Genomic DNA, 23,893 nt, shown 5'->3' with positions numbered 1-23,893 from the left:
TACCTTTGTAAAATGAAAACTGCTCAACAAACCTCCCAACCTCATTTATCTCCCTACTACCTGCAGTATCATCTTTTACATTCCCCTTTCCTTGCTAAAGGACTGAGATGGTATAAGTGAACTATTCAGAGGAGAAAATAAAGCTGTCAAATGTGCTACAATGTTGTGCAACAGACACGGTGATCCAAAACCACTGGATGGTAGTTTGAGGAAGCCCTGGTGGAGTAGATTTAAATTCAAGGGGGGGATTGTAGGTGGAGGAAAGTGATGAAGGTGGCACACCAATGTGTCAGGACAAGTTGCTTTATGATGAAAACAAAGGGTTAAGTCTGTTTCATCATCTACTTCCAGAATCCACACGAGCATCAGCAGCATTAAAACCACACTGATAATTGTTGCATCATTTTTTCATACTGCACTAAATAAAAGATGTGTGATTTCTTCTTCTTCTTATTTTAAGGATGGCTCCAACCATAAAAGGCCACAGACAGACCTTACAAATGATGCTCCTCCATCCACATCTGTCCAGCCAGATTCAATCTCTAAACCAAAGAGCCCGCCTCCTCAACTTGCCACCAGCAACTCCACTGACCCACAGCCACCTCACTCCGACACCACCTCCAACTCCCAGATCCAAAATGGTGGGCTCGATCCGGTCCCGCTCCCCCAGCCTTCAGGCCAAGTGGAGGACTCTGATGAGCAGATTGAGAAGCTGCTGGAAGACATCATGATGGGTCTGAACATCCTGCCTAGTTTAGAGAGAGACCCTAAGAAGTCTCATCTACTTCAACCGAGCAACGAGCGAGCGCCTGCCACCTGCCAGATCCGACCTGCAGAGAACGATGCAGTGACCGGTCAGATGCATGCTGGTGTCGGTGCAGCAGTGTGTGAATGCTGCCAGGATCTTGGGACACAAATTGGCCTCTCTTCAACAGAATCAGGTATTAAATTACGTCTTTTATTTCTAAGAAAATATTTAACCTAACAAATGTTCAGTTTAGTTTTGTGCTTTATTTACTTAATTGTAGATGAATGGGTGTTCATTAATTACACCAGTGTGTCTAAAGAATATTTAAATGCAACTATAAATAATCAGTCTTACGGTTATTTACATTCCAGCACAGCACAAAAAAAAATCAAAGTTTCTTACATTTGTTGATTAGAGCTAGGCGATATGATTTATTAAAACTTATTGGTTCAGGATGAATGAAAAATAATTTTTACATCTTGAGAAATTATATTAAATTTCCATCACCACTCCCCTGAGCTACCTTAGGGTGCATTCACACCAGAGCTGTTTGGTCCGTTTGAAATGAACTCTGGTGCGCTTTGTCGCGTAGTCCTTTTGGTTCGGTGGTGGTGTGAATGCTTATACCAACTCAGGTGCGGACCAAATAATCAAACTCTGGTCCGCTTAAAAACGGGGGTCAGTTCACTTTGTTGTGAACCAGAAGAAAATCTGAACCAAACAAAGAAATGAAGTAAAAAGCAGTGCACCAGCCTTCAGTCCTCTTTGCTTGTTAACGTCAGCATGCCTGTGCTCACTGTGGTTACAGATTGCTCACCGTCGGTTTGCCAGTTTAACATGACACAGCAGTCATATTGCTTTATTTCCATACTGCCAAACTGCCCCAGGCTACAAAATGTCATTATCCCACTGTCCTGCTGTTTACTTTGAGGTCATAGAGCAGCATCAGGCAGGATGGGAGTAGCCTCTGAGATTATTTTCTGCTGAAAACTTGTCTTAAGATTGACTGTGGCAACAAGCAGCAGCGCGACTCATGTATTCAAGCTTTTTAAACAAGGGGACCCAGCTCAGCGGGAGAAGTGGCACTGACAGCAGCAGCCCAAAAGACATGCTTAACAAATATCTGTATCAAATTCATGAGTATGACAAAAGATGAGAATTTATTTTGAGCTATAGAAACTTAGGAGGACAGCATGTTTCCTTAATGTCTGATGATATAGTAAGATCATTTTATGATTTCAGAATCAGATTTATTGACCAGGTATGCTTACACACACAAGGAATTTAACTTTGGTGAACTGTGCTCTCTTATGTACAGGTCCAACATTAAATATCAACAATAAACATAATAAGAAAAGACTAATATTTACATGACTAAATATGAAACAGTGCAGTGGTGAATAGTGCAAAAGATGCTGAAGTAACATGATAATAAGTAAAATGTAGTTATGTGACAGATTGGTCAATTAAGATGTCAATTACAATTAAACAAAAACATGACAAGTACTAGAGAGCGCAGTACCATGGCAACCATCCGCGGTGCCATCTTTACATAGGATTTAATTAATTAATTCAGTAGATATCTTGCATATTGCTCCTTTAATTTTATTTTGATTAACTTGTCTTTCCATCTGTTTGCACAGGTATCCATTGTTGTTTTATACTTCAGAACCAGCCCAGCTGCTCAAGCCTTTCATCTGTTCAGTCGGATGTTGTACCAGCCAGGCAGCAGCAGCTGTGCTCTCCTCAAAATTCATACTCCGTCACATCCATGAGCGAAAGACCTCGACCGAGCCACCAGGACATGTCGCTGTCTAAAAGTCCAAATCCAAGCAATGAAGTTCCCACAGCTGTAGTCATTCCTGTAGCTCTCTACTGTACTGGGCAAATAATACATTACCCAGAAGTCAATCTTCACAAGTCTTCACAAGAGGATCAGAACAGCCTGGAGATTCTACCCCGGACAGATGTTCCTGATGCCCCATCCTCACTCTCTGTTTCTTTACCATGCATGAAGGACTTCCAGCTCCCTCCATGTCTCTCTCCTTTGGAGTCACCTTCCTCAGCAGCGAAACATCCGTATAACTTCAGCAACCCGACGAGCCATAGCGACAAAATCCAGCTGCAGCCATGTCTGCATAGGCCACCATGGCTCACTGAAGACCCTGGATCACTACAGTATCCTCTCATTGCCATCACTCACAACAGAAGTACAAGTGGATCTTCACCACGGGAGAAGAACAACGGCTGTTGGGAAAAGTGTCAGCAGGGGGATCTGACTCCACAAACTGGAGGAACCTGTGCAGAGTCAGGCCAGGTGAATGAACGAAGAACAATATCAGCAGATCAGCACAATGTAGAAGAAGGGAAGTCTCCACCCAAGAAGATGAAGACAGATGAGAAATGTAAACAAAGTGAAGCAGATACTGCAGCGCCTGGAAGGAGAAAGAGAAGTCGTCTCCAAGACGCTGCGGGTTCTCTTTCCCACAAAGAAGTGAACGATGGTGATGCAACACAGAGTCAGTTCAACATCAGCGTTTGTTCTGTCCGTCTGTCAAGCAACAACGTGTTGGCAAAGAAAAGAGAACAGGCCACCAGTTCATCAAACATGCCCGACACTCCTGCAGCGACACAAAATGAACCGTCAAATATTACAGAAAACCTGACGGAGAAAACCAGAGAGCCTCGTGGTGGGATCAGGACCAGAAGCTTTTTGAAAAAAGCTCAAGAGACTGCAAATAACACAAGCCCACAACATTCCTCTGTTTTGAAAACTATCGACCATGAAGCAACGATCGGGAACAAACAAGGTGAGTCATGCCCCAAACGGAAACGTGGAAGGCCCCCGAAAGTGAGGCGTCAAAAGAGTCCAGAGATCTCTCATACCATCAATGAGCAAAAGGATGACTCTGCTAAAAATGAGCCCAACAGTAGTTTGTCAAAAGAGGAGGAGGGCAAAACAGCAGAGAGAAAGTGTGAGAAACGGAGGAGGAATAGAAGTCGAGTTGGGGTAGTTCCTCTGAAGAAGACCTCAGGGGCTGAGAGCACAACAGAGAAAGACCTGAACAACAACGAGGATCCAGCCGTGAGGAAACCCAAACAACCTTGCATGGTCACTTTAAAGGAGTTTCAAAAGCTTTTCAGACAGCGGCACTTAAAAACCAGGATGTCAGAAGAAAACTGGGATGAGAAAATTAATAAAACCGCAAGAAAGGAAGAAAATGATGAAGACAGTTTCCCAAGAAGTGGATGTGAAGAATCAACCAAGGAGACAGAAATAGATCTCATTCAGCCTGACGACACCGAGGGGATCGGAGAGTCGCACAGTATCTTTGATGTCACAGTTGATAAAAAACAAAATCACATTTTAAACAACAAGGATAGTGAGTCACAGAAAGAGGAAACGCACAAGTCTACTGGTGAGGAGGCCCGTTCGTTTGGTGAAGAGCAGCACTCAGTGTTTTCCTCTGATGTTTGGGGAGGAGATGTGGAAGAGTTAGCAGTGGAGAGTGAGCAGCCACTCCGGAGTCAACATGAAGGTAATGATAATAACTGATGATTGTTTTTATTTCATTGTACAGGGACAGTAAGAATTGCATTAAAATAAAGATGAAACAACATCCTCTGTGGCCCTCTAGTGGTGAAACATGTCACAAACAGTTTGACTTTGCAGATTGCTCAGAGGTATCATGCCATGTGACTTTTTTGATACAAATTAAACAACATTAAAGTATCACAAGTAGTCCTAAAGTGAGATTTAATTTAAATGTATAAAAATACAAAAGTATAATCAGCAAAATGTCTTTAAAATATCTGCGGCCAAATTGTTGGTTATAACTGATAACTCGACACAAACTAAGTTCACTCAAACTAATCTAGATATAAAGGAACAAGATACTCGTCATTGAGCCAGTATAAACATACAGTCTTTAGTTGAAATATTTTTATGAAGTTAGGTGAAAAAATAAATTGTTCATGTTTTGGACTTCACATAAAAGCTTATTTCTCCTTGTTAGAAATAACTACTCTGCAATTAATCCTAAACACAATTTTCTCAAAACACTGCTTTGTCTTGTCAAGGACTACAAGTATAAAACACCTTTAGTCAAAGCATTCTCTACATGAAGCCTAACCACACATTGTTGTGTTCAAGTATCTTAAACTCCCTTTAAAGTGTTGTAAAAACTGCTGCTGATGTAGCTTACTGCTTCCTGTTTTTTAGCTCCGACTTGTGATGGAGCAGTGTCAACACAGCGGACTATCAATAATGGAGCTTCTCATAATGACTCCAATTTGGCACAAGACATTATGCCTTTGGACCACATTATAAACCCCCAGACTCCTAAGAGGACTGGTCTGCCGCTGATGGATGCCGATGGCTGTAAGAAGAGCTCAGGCTGTGATCAAAAAGAAGTGAATGAGGAGGAGGAGGAGGAAGTGGAGGTAGACGTTCTGCTTTGCTCACCGGACAAAGCGCCTCAGACCAGACATTGTGAGAATGGACAGGAAAATGTGGACATTATTCCAGAGGAGGAGGAGGAAGAAGAGGAGGATGTGAATGAGATTGATGTGACTGGAGATGAAGCAGAGTGACCTTTTGACCTTAAATTGTAATTGGTTTTTACTCTGACATGTTAAGCCGTTGGTTGGACTGAGCCTAAACTTATGTTCTAGTTTATGGATGTTCACAGAGATTCCAGAGGAAGTGAGATAATTATGTCCCTCCCTCTCTGTTTCCACCATCAGTCATCAGGTGATTTAAAGCTTTGTCCATGAAAGAATCACAGACTGAGGGACAGTTTTGACCTCCATTTGGTTCCATTTAAAGGTTCAATGTTATGTTTGTTTTGCCATTAACAATAATGCCTTAGCATTAATACAAATAGGGAACCAATGTTCTTGTTGTTTAGATTTATCCTTTGTATTTGTAAATAGTTTCATTAATTTTACATTTTCACTGAATGTTGATTTGGCAGACTGATTAGGTAAAAGTACTTGAAGTGATGACGTGTTTAAAAAGGAACCTTATTTTGAGCCTATGTTTGTAAAGTTCAATGTTTTTTATGTGAAACAAAAAATATAAATAGTGTTTATAAAATCAATGTCTGTCATTTGTTGAATTAATAGGCAGCCTACGAGTAAACCGGGCGGCCAGCAGAGGGCGCACTGTCTCCCTTTGCGGTTTGGATCCAACTTTATTGACAGCGGAAGTGCAGGGCGGAAATGGTTCACACGTGTATTCATGCAGGTTTGAAGGTTAAAGAAGTAGCCGGTAGGTTTTTTTTGTTCCGCTGTGTGCAGGAGAGGGTCACCAGGACGGCGTGAACAACACTGAAGTGCAGACATGGATCCTATGAAGGCACAGCAACTAGCGGCAGAGCTGGAGGTGGAAATGATGGCTGACATGTACAACCGGTAAAAACACGCTAACACTTAGCTAGCTATCGCTGTTTAATGCTTCATCTGTCATGAGTAAACCCATGGCCTTAATCAGTCTTTATTTAACTTGAGTCCATACGTTGTTAAATCGACATTGTGGTGAATGAATGAAGACAGTTATAATAACAGGAGTTATAATTAAATTAGCCACATGTGACACATTGATGCTCACACTTGTCATAGAGCTGCAGGTTTTTACATCACTGTACAAGCATCGATTTACAAACATTTAACTGTGTCTAAAAGTCATTTATTAATGCATGCAATCTACAATGTAACATATAATAACTTAACTTTTCTTTAGTTAAAATGCAGATGAATGTAGCATTGACGTCTTCTAATGGGTTTCAATGGAAAGCTAATAACAGCTTGAAGAGCTGAATGTCATCGATTGTCTTCCCCTTTCAATAAAAAAACCCAAAACAATACAATGGGATTTCATATTTTCTACCCTTTTTAAATGATTTATAAAAGCTATACAATATTGTTTATATCAATTTTCCAAAAGAGAATTTGAGAAATGTTAAAAGTATATTGTGTCCCCACCGTCCAAACACAGCAGGGAGGATTTGTTCCCTTTACAGTAAGTCAGGCCTTCTCAATTCAATCTGTTCAAAAAGAAGCTCCAGTTGTTGTTGGGTTTTTTTTTGTAAATTTTATTTCATTCAAACAAACAATAAAGTTAAGAAAAACAAACATAAAATCTCAGAAGACTAATCTTATAATATCTGCCCCTCTTTCACAAAGCATTAATCAAAACAAAACACTTCATTCAAAAACAATTCAAATTACTAAAACAATTCAAATTAATTGTTAGCTTGATGCGCAGAATAACATTAAAATGCTCTCAAACTGAAAGCATAATGTATCTAACAAATGAATCATTATGATCCAACGTTCCTACCTCTTTCAGTAAAAATAAATGACACATAAGGCATTATTAGCATTCAAAGCAACACATGTACATCACATACTGTGTTTAACTGTGTCAGTGAGCTAGCATGCTCACCACCAGAGCAACAAAAACACAAATCTACTGTGGCCGCTATGAATCAAATCCAAAGTTTTCTACTATGATGACATATCAAAATGTATATTGGTAACTTTGGCTCAATAGAGAACCCACATGCAGAGTGGCACATGCATGATGTGGATACACGTGAGACATATTGACTTGACCAAACTGAAGTCTTATAATATCAATATTGTCTATATTTAGGTTGTCTGTCTCACGCGCCCTGGTAATGTAGGTACTTGGTTTGTGGATTTACAAACTGTCATATCTTATCTGAGAAAAGCTAGTGTTTTTAAAATGACTTAAACTTGTATTCCCACATATTAATTTCAGCGTCCTGGTAATATGCGTGCTGCCTGTCACCTTGTCATGACAAACTGGGACACCTAAAAGGAACAAAGCCATTATTACTGTTATGAATTATCCCTGTGCTCGTCTGCTATAAGAAACTATATTCAAGGTCATGAGGCACATTGTTTCTGGAGTCAGCTCTACGGCTAATCTCACAACATATGTTTGAGTAATGGCTGCTGCTTGATGTTATGTCTTGGGTACTTACACACATTTATTGTTAATTTCAGACATAAGGATAGAGCATATTTTGCTGTAAAAAAGCAACTTTTTCCAAATCAGTTTTAAAAATGAATAACCCCCCATATGTGTTCTGCAGCACTGTCGTTGTTTTGTTAAGTCTGTTCTGAAGATATTTGATGACATCACAGTACACTTAAGGACCAAATAATTGAAGCCTTTTATTCAGATGTTTTCTTCACACACTCACACACTTGGTGTAATAATGATCGTTTTTTAAAATATCTGGCTGTCTCCTGTTTTCCTTTTCTCCCAGAATGACCAACGCCTGCCACAGGAAGTGTGTACCTCCGCATTACAAGGAGGCAGAGCTGACAAAAGGCGAGTCCGTGTGCCTGGACCGGTGTGTGGCCAAATACCTGGACCTCCACGAGAAGCTGGGACGCAAGCTGACAGAGCTCTCAGTCCAGGATGAGGAGATGATGAGGAAAGCAGCTGTTGGCAGCGGATAGAGACATTGATGAAGGGAATGAAGTGGAGCATTGTGGGGGATTTCAAGTCTATGGGTCGGGGTTTGCATATTTAGTTTCTCTCAGATGAGAGACTTGTGTTTTAAAGAGTGGGAGGGTTTTGTTGGAATTGAAAAAAAATTAAATAAAAGTCATGTTGAGGGTCTAGGACCTCCTCTGTGGCAGAGACGGAGACATTGGATGCAGCTGGAGGAATCACTAAGCTGCATGAATTGCTAGCGGTTATCCATGAGCCTCTCTGGAAGTGTTCAGCTTGGCCTGGTCCTCCTGAAGTCACCCAACGACCAACTGAAGGGGAGAACTTCCTGGACCCTTAAAAACATTTCTAAGTCAAACTTTGTGCTTGTTTTTAGCTGCTTGGAGTGCAAAAAAAAAAATCTGCCACTACTGCAGAAATTCAAATACCTTAAGGCAGTACCAAGCATCTTGTACTTAGGGCAGGTCAAAACAGACACTCAGGATCATCACCATGCAGTCTTTGTTCCCACATCACCCTTTGAACTTGGTTATCCTTACTTCTTTTGAAAGGTTGTAAACAGAATACGATATTCAGGTAGAAATACTTAACAAACTTTCTATTTTTGCCGCCAATGTAATTGTGTAAATTTTTGCACAAAACCATGAAATACAGCAAATCAAATGAACGGACAAAGATTAGGCCAGGCAAGGAATCAATTATGTATGACGGATGCCAATATGTCTTTCTCTATAAGACACTATGCAGAGTTTACTCTCTTACAGCTGTGAGGTGTTGACTCTGTGACATTAACTCAGTTACAGACTGTCAGCCAGGCCCTTCAGGTTACATGGACATGTGTTGAAGTTGAACTTTGCTTATTTGTCATGCTTGTTTTGACTGTGACGTCATAAATGTCAGTGGACCATGTTTTTGACTGTGATACTTTTTTCTGTAACGACTGTCAGCGGCACACCTACATATTAGAGAAGCTGCACTGTGTTGTATTTTGTTGTTATGAATGAATAATAAAACAATGCTATCCTTTATCATATCAACAAGAGAGCTGGAATAGTTTTTTTTTCATCGAATTAATTTTCCTTTCTTTTTTAAATATTTTCTAACCGAGAGGAGGGAGTGTTTAGAGATGTGCCTGTGCCTTTAAGACAAACAGTGAAGCGCATAGGAGGGAGGAAGTGAAAACTACCGACTTTCGTTTCCTTCGTGAAACTTATTTTTACCTTGACGTTGTGCCTGGGAAAGGGGAAGTAAATGTAGATATCAGAGGTGGGCTGAGTGTTTCTGTCTCATCGGGTGGACAAATTTCAGAAACACGGTAAGTGAGTTTAAGGTGTTGGTGGAGGGTGCAAAGAATGAAAGCTTATACATCAGCGTAAATAAATTATTCTTCTATTAGGATGTTTGGCACCGATGTATCTTGTACCATACTAATCAAATAAAGCAGAAGTCCTTAAATGTTCTATCAAATGATTGCCAGACGCTTCATTGAAGTGAGTAAAAGTTCATGATTTGGAGAACAAAAAGTAGCCTAAGTTACAACCTGTCAAACGCGTCTTAAAGTAGACTTTATTGTCCCCATGAATAACATGTTTATTATTCATATTATGCTTAACATGACCTCAGTAGTGTAGTAACCTACGTAGACTTCGACAAGACTTTGTGCTTTAATGCTAACATTGTAGATAACATGTTGAGTACATATCCTCTTTTCACAGCAGATTAAAGTAAACAAAAAAAGAAGCAAAGAAGAATCGATTTGAAAAGGTAACGATCAATAATAATAACGTACGAAAACTAGGAAGAGGGGACAGTCTCGTCCTTTCCTTTGAGACTTCGGTAAAGTTAGAAAGATATTCACAGATTCGTCTTTCCCGGATCAATAACTCATCAGCGGAACATTGTTTTTACAAAACCGACACCTCTCTGCAATCACAACAAGATAGACTGCGAGCTACAACCGGATTTTCCTCAAAACGAGCCTCCTCCGCGCTGGGGAACTTGATTTGGCCTTGGTCAAAGGTGGTTACAACACCGAAAAAAGATGCTACAAAAATATTCAATAACTTCACCCAGGAGAGGTGTAGTGTCATCAAAATACTTTTACACATATGTGATCGCATGTTTTTCATACTACATTTCTTAGATTGGGAAATAATACTTTTACATAATTTTGAGGATTTTGTAATAGCCTATAAATAGCCTAATTTTCAATAAAATCCTCTTTGTAAGGTCCCATCTTGAACAAATGTCCTTCTGCTGTTTTAACTACATCACATTGCTTTGGAAAACGTGCTTTCATGTAAATTTTAGTGAATTTTTATCATTAAAATAAATAATAAAACAAGTAATAACTGTAACATGTAGTATCATCAAACTCATAACACACATAGACCATCTCCTCTTGATTATACTACAACTCTTTTTTGATAAAAAGTCAATAAATGTAATTTTAGTGATTTGTTATCATTAAAATAAGTAATATAATAAGTAATAACTACTATAACATGTTGTAGTATCATCAAACTCACAGCACACATAGACCATCTCATTAGAAGCACTGAAAGACATTTGAAAGCCTGAATGGACCTTACAGGAATAACATAAAGAACATGTGTCATTGATTGGTTGGGATCATTGCTTTATGGTGAACCATCTGTTAGTCTGGTTTTCTGCTTCTTTTGAACACCAGATGGAGGCAGCTGACGTGGCACCACTGCTCCCGGATGAGCTTGAAGCACCTCCTAATGCCGCCCTGAATGAGCTGCTGAATGTGGGGCAGGAAGCCGACATGCAGGGTCAGGTGAGCTCCCCGATGTCCTGTGAAAAATACTTTCAACTCCACTCTCTTCAAATCTGTGATCAAAAAATATATATCCCACCCTTTCCTCCCATCACTTCTCCATGTTTACCTCAGGTGGAGGAGTTTCTGGCCCCGCAGGCAGAGTACAATGAAGAGGAGGAGGAGAGGAAATATTACAGGAGGAAGAGGCTGGGAGTCATTAAAAATGTTCTTGCAGCCAGTTTAGGAGCCATGATTGTGTACAGTGTGTACATGGGTGAGTGATAAGAGAATAGTATTTGAAATGAGGAAAGAATAACTTGGACCGGCACTTTGATGAGGTATATGCGGATGTGTTTGTGTATCCCACAGGTCTCCTGCAGATGCAGCTGATTCTCCATTATGATATGACCTACCGGGAGGTGAAGTATAGCAACCTTGGTTTGGAGGACATTGACCGTAAGATGCTGATGGGCATTAACGTCACTCCCATCATAGGCCTGCTGTACACCCCCATACTTATCAGGTACTTAAACACAATCAGTAAAACATTTCTTTTTTTGTGTCCTTGCTCAGCCTACCCTATAGAGTATATACTCCATATGTTTCAGGTTTCTAGGAACCAAGTGGATGATGTTCCTGGCTTCGGGAATCTACGCACTCTTCGTCTCAACCAATTACTGGGAGCGATATTACACCTTGGTTCCATCAGCAGTAGCCATTGGCGTGGCAATTGTGCCATTGTGGGCCTCCTTGGGAAGTTATATCACTAGGTAAGAAACAGGACGGGTGGATTGAGAGGTTTCATTAAAGGCTGAAGCTTGACCTTCACTACCTACCAGTAGTAGATTTTAAACACGTTTAAAGTAAAGAGGAAAAGGAATCCTACATGTATAAACTAAACTCAAAATAGAGTGTAAAGCCACATCCTCACTGTGTGACTGTGTGTGAATGATAAGCTGGTTAGTGGCCAGGCATGGTACATAATTAGCCTATGGAGAGTGTGCGTGTGAAAAGGTGACATGTGGTGTAAAGCTAGAATGTAGAAATGCGCTAAATAAATACATACCACTTATCTTTTTTTCCACCTTCTCACCCCGCACACACACGCTCAAACACACACAGGATGGCCCAGCAGTACTATGAATATGTCAACTACAAGGAGGAACACGTGCAGGAGCAGAAGAAGCTTCCTAAGGGGGCGTGCAACAGCTACATCATAGTTTTCCACTCAGTCTTTTATATCATCTTCCATGTGAGTCTTCAGATGTCTTTCTCCACTAATACTTCCATCAATGCCATGTTGTGTTGCAGTGTTTGTGAAGTTGTACAAACTAATGAGCATTATTTCCTGTCTTTTCTCTCTCTTCTTCATCAGCTGAGTTTGGTCTTTGCGGAGTTCCCCATGTTTTTTGTCCTTAACGATTACCTGCGTGAGAGCGACCACATTCTCAGTAGTGTCACTTCCTGCGGTAAGGTCACATTGGAGGAGGTCAGCTGACCAGTGTTTGCAAAAGTGAATTTATGTAATAAAATTAATGTTCACAGAAACCAAATTTAACGTATGTTAAACGTTCTGTTAATCATCTTTCAAGTTAAAGTCCACGTTAAATAGTAATCCAAAAATTAATATAGATAATTAACAATTCTACAATTCTACAATTCACTTAGCAGACACTTTTCTCCAAAGCGACGTACATCAGAGAGTAAGAACAACACAAGCAAGGATCTAGAAAAAAGGAACAATGTCAGTAAGAGCAAACGATCAGCTTTGAGTCTGATTGGACACACAGGTGCTGACAGGAAGTGACCAGAGGCAAAGCACAACATTGAGGGCAGTTCTTGAGAGCTCTAATCAGTATAGAAACCATCTTATAAGTCGACGTTATCAAACAAAAACCATCGTCATTACCATCATCATCATCAATAATATGGAGACCATCATCATTAAGTTAGTAGGTATTCATAAAGAGCTGGGTCTTTAGCTTTTTCTTAAAGGTGCAGAGGGACTCTGCAGATCAAATGGAGTTTGGAAGTTCATTCCACCACCGGGGGGCGACAGAGGAGAAGAGTCTAGTCAGTTAACAGATGAATGTAGATGTACCCAGCTCTGATTATCTATCATCACAATATAGATTGTTTAGTGTCATAGCCTCAAACGAGCACCATAGCATGCATCAAAACAACATGTCATAATTAATACCATACCTTATAGAGCTTTAAATGTTTCTTTATATTTCAAAACATCTAATTGTCTTACGAATTGTTTTATAAAAACCGTGTTTACTTTTCTCAATTCAAAGTCGTAAAAAAAACATACAAACAAACAAAAGAAATAAGGCTCAGGTCTTAAACTCATGACCTCATAGAGGACAGGATTTTACACATTTGCATCAAGTACAATCGTTGGCTAGCTTGTACCGTCTTTTCTTTTCTTTGGTGATAAGCGAGGTGCTACTATCTAACTTGTGAAGTGCAACACTTCTTTTAAAGCTGAAATGTTTCCATGTTGCACGCCATGTTTCCATGGCAATGCTTTATTTTTATTGTGAACAAGAAAAGACAAGAAAAAACTGTAGAGAGGTTTCAAACTTACAACAATGATCACATGATCTAGTTGTCTTTCAAATGCTGCTCTGTTAGTTATTCAATCATTCATTCAGAGGCTCCGTCTTACCTGTCAATCAAACTACACTGAAACCTGTAGTTTTCTTTTCATACTCCTCCTTATAACTGAACCTTCTGTTTTTTAGATGTTGATAAGACAGTTCTACGGGGAGAGGGGGAGAGAGAGTGGGGGATGATGTGCGACTATGACTGTAACCTCTGCTCTACCAGATGAGCTACAGTATACACTAGCGCCCCCTGCTGAGCCTTCTCTTTCTTTCAGGAGCAAATATCAGTGGCGTGATCCCCGGCTTCAACACCACCGTGCTGAAAAACCTGCCTGCCTCCATGCTGCTTATCAAGGTGGAAAGTGTCCTGATGGGCTTCGCCTTCCTCGCAATGATCATCGTAAGATCATATAAAACACACACAAGCAGTACACACACACACACACACACACAGAGCCATCATACTTCAAATCAAAACAAACATCAGAGCTACTCAGTAGGTTCACTGCCCGTAAGGTGTAAATGTGAGTGTGGATGGTTGTCTGTCTCTATAAGGGCTCTGTCAGCCCTGTGATTTACTGGCGATTAGTCCAGGGTGTAACCCCGCCTCCAGCCCCCTGTGACCCTGCACAGGACAACGCGGTGAAGATAATGGCTGGATGGATGGAAGTATAGACTACATATTTGAAACCTTTGAAGTCTCAGTTTGCAGTTTCAATACAGGAGCTGATAGAATATAGCATATAGTAGAAGCTAATAAAAATATGAATTGAATCACCCTTGTAGGAAGTTGAACACTGATTTTTGGATATTGAGCAAAATATGGGTTTTTGTCCTAACTTGTTTTTCAGGAGCTAGGAATTAAAACTGATGGCATCAGAGCCATCAGGAAGGTTGGCTTTAGTGGATAGAGTAAAAACTCAGGGAAAGAGAGTGAGAGAGTGGGGAAGGAGCAAGAGGTAGGACTCAAACCTGCTTGGAGGTCTACAGCCTCTATATGTGGGGGTGCGACCTACAGCCAAACCGCTTGGGCCTTCGGTGCCCCTAAAAAAGATTTGTTTTAATGTGCAGAGAATTGTGTTTGTATATTATCTGTTCACCCAAGCTCCCCCCCCCAACAATGGGCTGAAAAGAATTGTCCTCATTGTTCTGATTAAAGCACTCACAAACACAAGATTAATCACTAAATCATTCAACATCCCCTCTACCTACAGTTCCTCGTGCTGTGTGGTGCTGCTTACCGTCCCACAGAAGAGATTGACCTCCGCAGTATCGGCTGGGGAAACATCTTCCAGCTTCCTTTCAAACACCTGAGAGACTACCGGCTGCGACTGCTCTGCCCGTTCTTCATCTACAGTGGACTTGAAATGATGTTTGCCATCACTGGATTCTCTTTGGTACTGTGCCGTCAATAAACGAGTCTAAATAGTAGAGCAGCTTGTACTTGCACTTTTTGTGGTATATTTACATCATATAATATGTTTTTTATGTTGCTTCTCTTTTCTCCACAGTCCTATGGTGTGTGCGTTTTGGGTCTCAAAAAGCTGTGGCTCCTGATAGTGGTATACGGCCTCTCCTGCTCCATATTTTCCTCCCTCTCCCTTTGCCTCCTGCGCCTCCCGCGATGGCTGTGCCTAATCGGAGGTGCTTTTGTGCATGGAGTGCTGCTGGTGGCTCTCATGGCGTTCTCTCTAACGAAGAACCAACCATCTTATCAGGCCCCTCTGCTGGTTATCTCTGTGCTGTGGGGACTTGGCACCGCCCTCAACAAGACGGGTGTCAGCAGTGAGTAACAGCTGTGTTCCAGAGTCTGTACTGATCATACACTAACTCTGTTCACACCTGACCCCAAAAACTCCTCTGTGTTTGTGTCAGTTTTGGTTGGTATGCTGTACTCTGAGGATAAGGAACGTCTGGACTTTGTCTATACTATCTATCACTGGTGGCAGGCCATCGCGATCTTCATAGTCTACCTCTGGTCCCACCTGCCAATGAGGGTAAGACTCTTAGTGTTAAGACAAAAGTTAGACAGCGACTATTTGAAGGAAAAGCGCCTCCTTTTACTCCCTTCACCAATGTGTGTCCTTCTTCCTCAGGCCAAGCTCTCCATCCTGTTGGCCACTTTGCTGCTGGCCTGTTACTGTTATTGGTTGATGGAGAGTCGGCTGGCCATGAAAGTTCAATACAGACTGCCTCGCATCCCTCGCCCACGGCACAAGGTAAAAGAGTTTGGGGGATGTGAACCAAACTCGAACATGATTATATTAATAGTGAATAATTAGTATCAATCAATCAATCAAACTTTATTTATAAAGCACCTTTCAGACAAATTAAATTTCAGTTCAAAGTGCTTTACAAGAGTGCAGAAAAGTTATTGACGAAAAAGTAGTTTATAAAATCATTGATAAAATCATTGAGAGACTAATGCACACCAGTAAGAATTAAAAAATAAATTACGACATATAAAAGCAATAAGATATTAAAGTTAATACATATATATATATATACATACAATAATGTTAAGATTTGAATTTATAGAAAGCACTCTATAAAAGCCAGACTGAATAAATGAGTTTTAAGACTGCGTTTACAAATCTCAATATTCTCCTCTCAGACCCTCAGGAAGGTTGTTCCACAGTCTCGGAGCGTAACAGCTGAAAGCAGCATCGCTCTGTGGAACCACTAAAAGAGAGGAACTGGAGGATCTGAGGGGCCGTACTGGTTCATAAACTAAAATCATATCTGATAGGTAGTCTGGTGCAAGGCCAGTGGTGTAATGACGGACGATGAGATAGTTGTTTGTGTTTGGCAGCTTCAGTGCACAGTGAGGTAGGTGATGAGCCATATTCACATTCACTCCTGAAGTGCCTCCAGTTGCTTGTTCACACATGCACCTCACAGCGGGAGACTATCCCTATGGAACGGGAGGAGGTGGGTCTCAGGAGGCAAGACAAGAAGTGGTGGATGAAGCAACAGAGTCAGATGTTGTCATGATCATTTTTGCCTAGATACCAACGCTATATGTAGTTCAAAACATGTTGCATTACATCGACGGAGATTGCACCAGACACATACATACAGTCTATTCAGTCGTTTCCTGAGTATTTCTTGCTGCGCTGTCATATCAGCTCACCTTGAGTTCATATAGACAATTTACTAAAGGAGTAAATCAAAGTGTAAACTCAAAGTGAAATATTTTTCGGGGTTTGTAGCTCTTGAAAATTTCAGGAAGCTTTCTGGAGTTTTGTGAAACATTGATCACAATCACATAAATATTACACTCCGTAAAGCACTTTGTAACCTTGTTACAAAGTGCTATATAAATAAAGTTATTATAATTATAAATATAAATGCAACTATGCAAATAAAATGAATATTTGAATCTCAATCTACAGTATGGGAGCTTCAGGTTTCAAGTTTCTGCATTGCTGTTGTCAAATTGTTGTCAAAGTTTCATGATGGATACTGTATATTGTACTTAAAGTTAAATTAGAAGTAAATTATTTTTTTAAAAATTCATTAAAATATCACAGCTCTCGGGGTGCAGATAGCCTAGCGTCTATGTATGGAGACTATAGTCCTCGTCGCAGCAGTTGTGGGTTTGAGTATTTCTGCCCGTATAATAAAAAAGGGACCAGAGTAAGAGTAAGTCTGTACATGTTATGTCACATACACTTGTTTGAATATTAATGCACATTCAGAAATTCAGTTTTTATTTGTAAACTAATTAAATATTTAAGTCTGTGGCAATACAAAGCTGTGTAAAGCAACTTTGGATGAACATGTAACTGTTAGCTGGAGTTTAAATGTATCCAAAGGACCCAAGACCAGGATGTTGTTTTGTAACACACGTGTGTGTACAATATCAGAGCCAAACATTCTGCACATGAAGTCATTGTGGTTGCTTTGTGTGACAGGTGGATAATAAACACGGCTAGTTCAGTGAAATGTAAACTTGTTGTTGATATGTTGTTTCGGTGCTCCACTGTACCTTGTTTTTGAGCTCATACAGTGTTTGTCAAACGTCTCTGTATGTTGTGGCCGATACAAAGGAGTCAGAATTGTTCTTGGCTTTCCAGTCACAGAAGACAGAGAGGTATATAAATGAGTTAAATATGTGTTGTTGGTGGCGCAGTGGTTAGTGTCGTCTCAAGCAGGCGGCCCGGGTTCACTTCCCACCTGTGGCTTGTTTCCCGCATGTCATTCCCCACTCTCTCTCCCTGATTTCCGACTCTATCCACTGTCCTATCTCTCCATTAAAGGCATATAAAAGCCCAAAAATAAATCTTAAAAAAAAAAAATATATTTGTGTTGTTCACTCAAAGCTGGCTCTCTACAAAACGTGTCAAAAGAAAACCCTCTTTCCTTAAGATGAACAGACGGCTGAATTTGATGACCTCTTTAAATGAAATACAAATCAGTGTATCCTCTATTGGTGTTGCCTTATGGGTAATAAGTTAAAAAGCGTTCATGCCTCCAAAGCTCAGACCCCCACCTCCAAAATAAAGCGTGCTTTGCTTATTGTTTCATCATTTGCAAGTTTAAACTTCTCTCTGGAGAAATATTTGAGTGTACGGTTTGAAAATACAAGGCTTATGTAACTTTACTGGCTTAAAAAGGAAGGCAATTTGAGCTTACCTTTGACCTGTGTTGACAGTAACATATATTGTGACATAACAACTAGACAAATAAGAAAACTGCTTTGTAGAATTTTGACACTTCCAACCCACATACAGCATAATGAGATTAGACTTTCCATTTCTATTAAATTGTTACAAATGACTCAGGGACAAGAAGTTGATGTGATCTCTTTCATGTACATGTAGAAGTGTTTTATGACCTTTTCAAAGTTAAACATCATTGTGAGTTTTTGCCGTGGAAAATGTAGAAAAAGGGGTATTTATTTAGTGTGCTGACAGACGATCACTAGCATTATTAACAACTAGATAGTAATCATAAATCTTGCTAATGGTGTTGTTTGAAAGTCATAATGAGTATTCAGTATTAATTAAAGCTTGTTTCATAACCAGTAGCTTTAAATGAGCAATAGGCAACAAAACATTGAAGAGCCCCCTCCTCTCTAGAGTCGATGCTCACGCAGGTTGCCATGTCTCTGACACTGAAGCTTCAGTGTTTATCCAGCTCTGCTCTCTTGAAACCTTTCTGTGTTCTAACCTCTCTCCATTTTTAAGAGTAAGCATCTCCAATATGTATCCTATTTTTACCACGTTTCTGTTCTTGGAGCTTATTAGAAACATGTTTAAGGTCGGGTAAAATGAGTTCTATCTGAACCGCTTCTATCGCTGGAATATCATTTGGTTTACCGTTTCCCTAACAAGCCGAGGGGTGTCTAGAATGGCTGTTTCGGGGTGACTTGACACAGTCAAAAAAGGATATACCTCCAAGCACACACCCGAATCTAATTACCTGGAGCCTTAGATTAGCCTAAGCTAAGACTCCTCCCAGTGTACAGTTTCGGTATTACACTCAAAATTGCAAATTCACAGTGTTGTTTTGGGTTTTCTGAAAATATCAAATAAAAGAAGCTTTTTGGCTCCAACATTTGATTAAGTCTGATAAAGTAGCACAAAGAACAATCTTTATAGTTAATAATAATATTTTACAGTGATTTCAAACATGTTTTGACCTTTCTTTGATTGCTAATCATGAAAAGCACTAAATTCAAATAGTTGTCTTTGAATTCCTATTGCCTTCTGCCAAACAATCTGAATCAAGTATTTTCATTGCCAAAGTTATTCTTCTGAGATTTCCCCTGGAGTGTGTTTTTATGATACTGTTGGCCTCTAAATTCAACATTCAGTGTGCTTCCCATGGATGATTCAACAGCTTCACTGCCTCTATCAAGTTGTTTCATAGTCCTTAAGGGGGAAATTTAATGATTTTCCATCAGATGTGTATCACTATTTCTCTGGCTATGTAGGGGTGGACTCAATTTTTTTTCACCTGTCTTCTGCACAGAAAGTCTAGTTTTATCTTCCCAATGGAAAATGTCCCCTTTAACCTTTGTTACATATAGAACTGATCTAACAGGCCTGGGAGAAGAGCTTGCTGAAGAGTGTTATCCTCCGGTCATTGGCCTATTTTGTGCCATGGGGAGCCACCACCCGATGGAGCTGCTGCCCAATGTGCCTACCACATGTACTACTAGTTAAATAGGCCAGGTGTCCTGTAGCTATGGGGAAGACGAAGGAAGGGACTAGGGGGCCAAAAAATAGCAGATCATCACCTCACCTCTGAAGCAGTACCAGCAATTTGATTATGAATTTTGAATTTTTTATACTTTATTAATTCTGGTTTTACTCTCTGTTATTTGTAACTTCTCACACACATAGGCCCTAATCACACACATGCACAAACAGAACCTATGTACATGCCTTAATGGAAAGATGTCAGAGTGGGGCTGCTACACACTGCTATGCAGGGAGCGTGCTGGAGCGGTTGGGTGCCTTGCTCAAGGGCACATCGGCAGTACTCGGTGCCCTGGTACCTCTCCAGCTACCAGACCAACTTCCATATTATGGTCCGCACTGGGACTTGAACCTGCGACCCTTCCGGTACCCAACCCAAGTCCCTACGGACTGAGCTACTGCCGCCCCCAAGTTAAAAAAGGATTCATCTTTTAAATATAGCACTAGGTCTAATGCCAAACTTCTTGACTGAGTGCATTCTTTACTGTGATTTCCTTTTGCAACAGTGAAGCATCTTGGGAAATTGAGGGAACATTTCCACCCTAACAGAGCCGGAGGGCTGCTTTGAAATATGACACATGTGATTTTTATAGACTAGCTGTAACAAACATATTACAAGATGTCTTAGACCCTCTGGAAACCCTCAACACATCATCCTCTGCTGATGAGTCAGATCATATGGCGGGGGGAACTAGGAATGAGTTTCTCAATCAAAAGGGAGCTTATCTTAGGGACATATATTCAGAGTGGTTCTGATACATTTTAGTGTCACAGCTTCTGCAGGAGAACATTTCTTGCCTGAAGCCATACGTCTACAATTGTATGTTCAATTTCACCTAGGATAGATGATTTTCCTGAATCATCTATCTATAGTGATCTGGTGTGGGGAGATTTGGACTCCTGCAAACAGTAGTTGGTCCTTTGGGGGGTTGTGATAGTCCAAGTCCAGTTATAATCAGAGCTTTTTGCTAGGCCTTTAACTATTGACTCAAAGGTTACTGAAAAAACATATTAACATTATGAACAACCTTTTGTGTCTGCAGGTCAAAGGCTACCGTTACCTGGAAGAGGACAACTCAGACGAGTCTGACTCTGACAAGAGTGAGGAGGATGAGGAAGAGGACAGGGGGAGTTTTGCAGGGGAGATGGGAGCAGATGACGGGGAGGAAGGAGACCAAGAAGTGGGGGCCCCCAGGGCTGACTCACCCGGAGCAAGGAGGAGAATGGCTGGGGGTCAGCGACCCAGAGAGGAGGATGCCAATGTGCAGTAGGAAGAGGGGAAGGAGCGTCATGGAGGGTAAGCGTGGAGAAAAAAGGAGCAGAATCAGAGGAGATGTCTGTCAGATATCATACAGAAGAGGAAGTTAATGCTGTTGTGTTTTTGTCCCCTCATATTCTCACAGATATTTATACACATATATGAATCTTACATATTTTACCCATCAAAGCTTTTTTACCTTTTTAATAATCATCATAACTGTGATCCAGAAGAAAGGGTAAAAAACACAACATTATATTGCATTTTAAACAACAGGTATGACAATCTTAGAAGCACATTTTGGATAAAACAAGCTTAGAACTTGCAAAACAAACCAAAAAGTTTGTTCTGCAGTTTGTGGCTCAATAATTGAATGTCTTATAATAACTAGTAGTTGTTGTTGTTGGGCTTTGCTAAGAAGGGAACATATTCTGTAACACTTTGGTATTGATTTTTAAAAGTAGAATTTATCAGACATGAAAGAACTGAAAGAGACGGAGCACAAATTAGTCATTGATTTTCTGAATCCTCCTCAGGGTGACATTGTTTGAATGGAGTTGTTTTTAGAGAGTCCTGTTCAATGTGAACAGGATGAACAGACACGCAATTTTCAGTCCTTGATATGATACGCTACTCTCTAAAGAAAACCCACCGTGTAGCTTGATGTATCTCTTTGGAAGAGTGAAACATCCTTTTTACAGAAAATATAAATAATATGAATGTATGTCAATACACATAGCTCATAATGCAACAGGTACGGGCAGTCAGTCAAGTTCAATGCTCGTGAGGTTTGCAATTTGAAAACATTTGCCACACGAATCTGAATATGTGAATTGTCTCAATAGTGAACATGCTAATGTTAGCATGCTAACATGCTCAAAGTAACAATGTTTATATGTTTATATATTGGTCTAAAATGTATACCTTGCTAATGTAGCGTGATAGCAAGCTAAAGAAAAAGCGAATTTTTCACAGTAAGCAAAAACAGCCATGGCTGATAAGGATGTGTTTTTCAGATATTTACTTATAAACCAAAGGTGTGGATGAATTTAAATTGTAACCCTTATAAGACAGAAAAAGGGGAAGGTTTCTAGAAATTCAGTAGATCACCTTATTAATGTATATATTTTGACAAGAAAATGAAAGTTTGTACAGAATTAGTGGGGAAGCCATCTGAGGGCTGATTAAACATTTCATTTAAATATCCTGAAAAAAAGAAGGAAGCACCAAAGTGTTTATGATTCATCACCCAGGGACCATGAATGTTTGGACAACATGTAATGCTAATGAATTTATCCCATTAGTGATTTATGATACTTCTGTACCGATGTATAAAGTTGTTCTGCTAGAGGGGTCACCAAAAACTGTGTTTTTTAGCCAAAAGCTGGTACAGATAATGATGCATAAAAGGAACTATGCCAGTCAGTGTCCACATGCCCATCAAAAGAAGCATTGTGACATTTTACTGATAATTAAATTGTTTAATTGAATTGAGAGACTTTCCTGCTTTAATGCACACTGACTCACTGTCACACTGTCATTGCTGATTGGGACACTCATACAAATCAGTCCATCATAAATGTTGTTAGTACCTGTATATGACAAGTGAAAATGTCGATAGTAAAGGATTTACAAGGTCTTTAGATACTAGCTATTGGATCCATTATAGGGAAAAGAGGAAGGGGGGTTGGGGTCTGCAAAAAAGGTTCAATTGTGTTACTGGCCATTTTCTGAAAAAAGTCACCTTCTCTGGAAATAACCTGACTTTAGCACTCTTGGTACTTTTTTAGTTTGTTGGTTTAATTGGTTTGATTCTTTCATTCTGCTGGTTAGACGACAGTTGAAATGTATACTGTAGGTACTGTCCATGACACGAGGTTAAGGGTTAGTTCACCTGTAGTTTATTCTGTCAAAGTATAAACAGAAGAATCTTAGTTAAACTTGCTATTAGAAATAGGTCTAGGTTCTCTAGTGGACATAATGCATTCCATTTTTGCAATGAAAAGACATTTTCAGTAAACTGATGCAAAAGCTAGAGGATGTTGCACTGATTTTTTGTAAAATGAAACTTTGTTCTTCTGTCTTGAAGAAACACATTAAACACAATGTTATTTTGAAGAGCTTCAGTCTGTGATTTTGTGTCTTTGACTAGTGGGTGGTGAAATCTCAAAGTCACCTAAATATGAAAAAGTCACCTTTGTATTAAATCATAACTGACAGCCAAACACTTATTGCCATGGAAACTGTAAAGCACTTGAGAGAAATGAAAAATTGCTAAATAAATGGTAAATGGACTTAAACGTGTACAACACTTTTGTAGTCTTCTTCCTACTCAATGTGCTTTTTACATGGCAGGTCACACCCATCACTCCACTGATGGCAGAGGCTGCTGTTTGTCCATCAGTAATGACTAATCACATTCACATGCTGACAACAAAGGGTCACATTGAGATGTGGCTGCAGGAGCTGTGGATCAAACCCTACCTTCTGGTTGACAGATGACCGACTCTACCACTGAGCCACAGCTGCAGCTGTTACAAAGTACATTTCCATACACACACATTTAAACAAAGACTGTTAAAGCAGACTAAGGGATTAGAAATACTACCTTCTTTAGCATCAAATTGTAATTCTTTTTTAATGAAGATTTATTTTTCGTTTTTTTTACTGTAGAGACAGGACAGTGGATAGAAAAGGAAATCAGGGACAGAGAGAGTGGGGAATGACATGCGGGAGGGGAGGCAAAGGCTGCTCGCTTCGATGACTGCAGCCTATGTACATTGGGCCCCCGA

At 40.1% G+C, this 23,893-nt stretch overlaps 3 protein-coding genes across 4 annotated transcripts in view; all 3 read left to right on the top strand.

Moving 5' to 3' along the window:
• The window catches only part of ctnnd1 (catenin (cadherin-associated protein), delta 1), a 34,744-nt gene extending 28,884 nt beyond the window's left edge, over positions 1–5,860 (top strand). The window contains exons 6-8 of the mRNA XM_061047369.1: positions 461–941; positions 2,392–4,287; positions 4,971–5,860. Coding sequence (XP_060903352.1) covers positions 461–941; positions 2,392–4,287; positions 4,971–5,341 — 2,748 coding nt within the window. The 3' untranslated portion in view covers positions 5,342–5,860. The remainder of the gene's footprint in view (positions 1–460; positions 942–2,391; positions 4,288–4,970) is intronic.
• Positions 5,861–5,967: 107 nt separating this feature from the next.
• Positions 5,968–9,273, top strand: timm10 (translocase of inner mitochondrial membrane 10 homolog (yeast)). The gene is made up of 2 exons (XM_061047431.1): positions 5,968–6,163; positions 8,050–9,273. Exons 1-2 carry the CDS (start codon positions 6,093–6,095, stop codon positions 8,243–8,245), a joined length of 267 nt encoding a protein of 88 aa, XP_060903414.1. The 5' UTR covers positions 5,968–6,092; the 3' UTR covers positions 8,246–9,273.
• Positions 9,274–9,398: 125 nt separating this feature from the next.
• On the top strand, positions 9,399–23,221 carry unc93b1 (unc-93 homolog B1, TLR signaling regulator). 2 transcript variants are annotated; one of them, XM_061047425.1, is made up of 13 exons: positions 9,399–9,555; positions 10,930–11,040; positions 11,155–11,296; positions 11,392–11,545; positions 11,631–11,792; positions 12,145–12,274; positions 12,398–12,491; positions 13,910–14,034; positions 14,849–15,031; positions 15,146–15,419; positions 15,510–15,631; positions 15,731–15,853; positions 20,887–23,221. In XM_061047425.1, exons 2-13 carry the CDS (start codon positions 10,930–10,932, stop codon positions 21,112–21,114), a joined length of 1,848 nt encoding a protein of 615 aa, XP_060903408.1. In that variant the 5' UTR covers positions 9,399–9,555; the 3' UTR covers positions 21,115–23,221. The 2 variants fall into 2 exon arrangements, with proteins under 2 accessions (XP_060903408.1, XP_060903409.1); XM_061047426.1 differs by lacking the exon at positions 20,887–23,221 and adding an exon at positions 16,249–17,022.
• Positions 23,222–23,893: the final 672 nt, after the last annotated feature.

Source organism: Labrus mixtus, chromosome 2, assembly GCF_963584025.1.
Source record: "Labrus mixtus chromosome 2, fLabMix1.1, whole genome shotgun sequence".
In the NCBI taxonomy this organism is placed as follows: domain Eukaryota; kingdom Metazoa; phylum Chordata; class Actinopteri; order Labriformes; family Labridae; genus Labrus; species Labrus mixtus.
Note: the sequence above shows the minus strand (reverse complement) of the source record. Positions and strands in the feature narration are given on the sequence as shown.

Bases quoted from the DNA above. Each gene is read 5' to 3' on its own strand.
- timm10 (XM_061047431.1), top strand. From the start codon at position 6,093: ATGGATCCTATGAAGGCACAGCAACTAGCGGCAGAGCTGGAGGTGGAA. The intron at 6,164-8,049 runs GTAAAAACACGC...CTTTTCTCCCAG, and splicing joins ATGGCTGACATGTACAACCG to AATGACCAACGCCTGCCACA.
- unc93b1 (XM_061047425.1), top strand. From the start codon at position 10,930: ATGGAGGCAGCTGACGTGGCACCACTGCTCCCGGATGAGCTTGAAGCA. The intron at 14,035-14,848 runs GTAAGATCATAT...CTCTACCTACAG, and splicing joins CCTTCCTCGCAATGATCATC to TTCCTCGTGCTGTGTGGTGC. The intron at 15,420-15,509 runs GTGAGTAACAGC...TGTTTGTGTCAG, and splicing joins CAACAAGACGGGTGTCAGCA to TTTTGGTTGGTATGCTGTAC.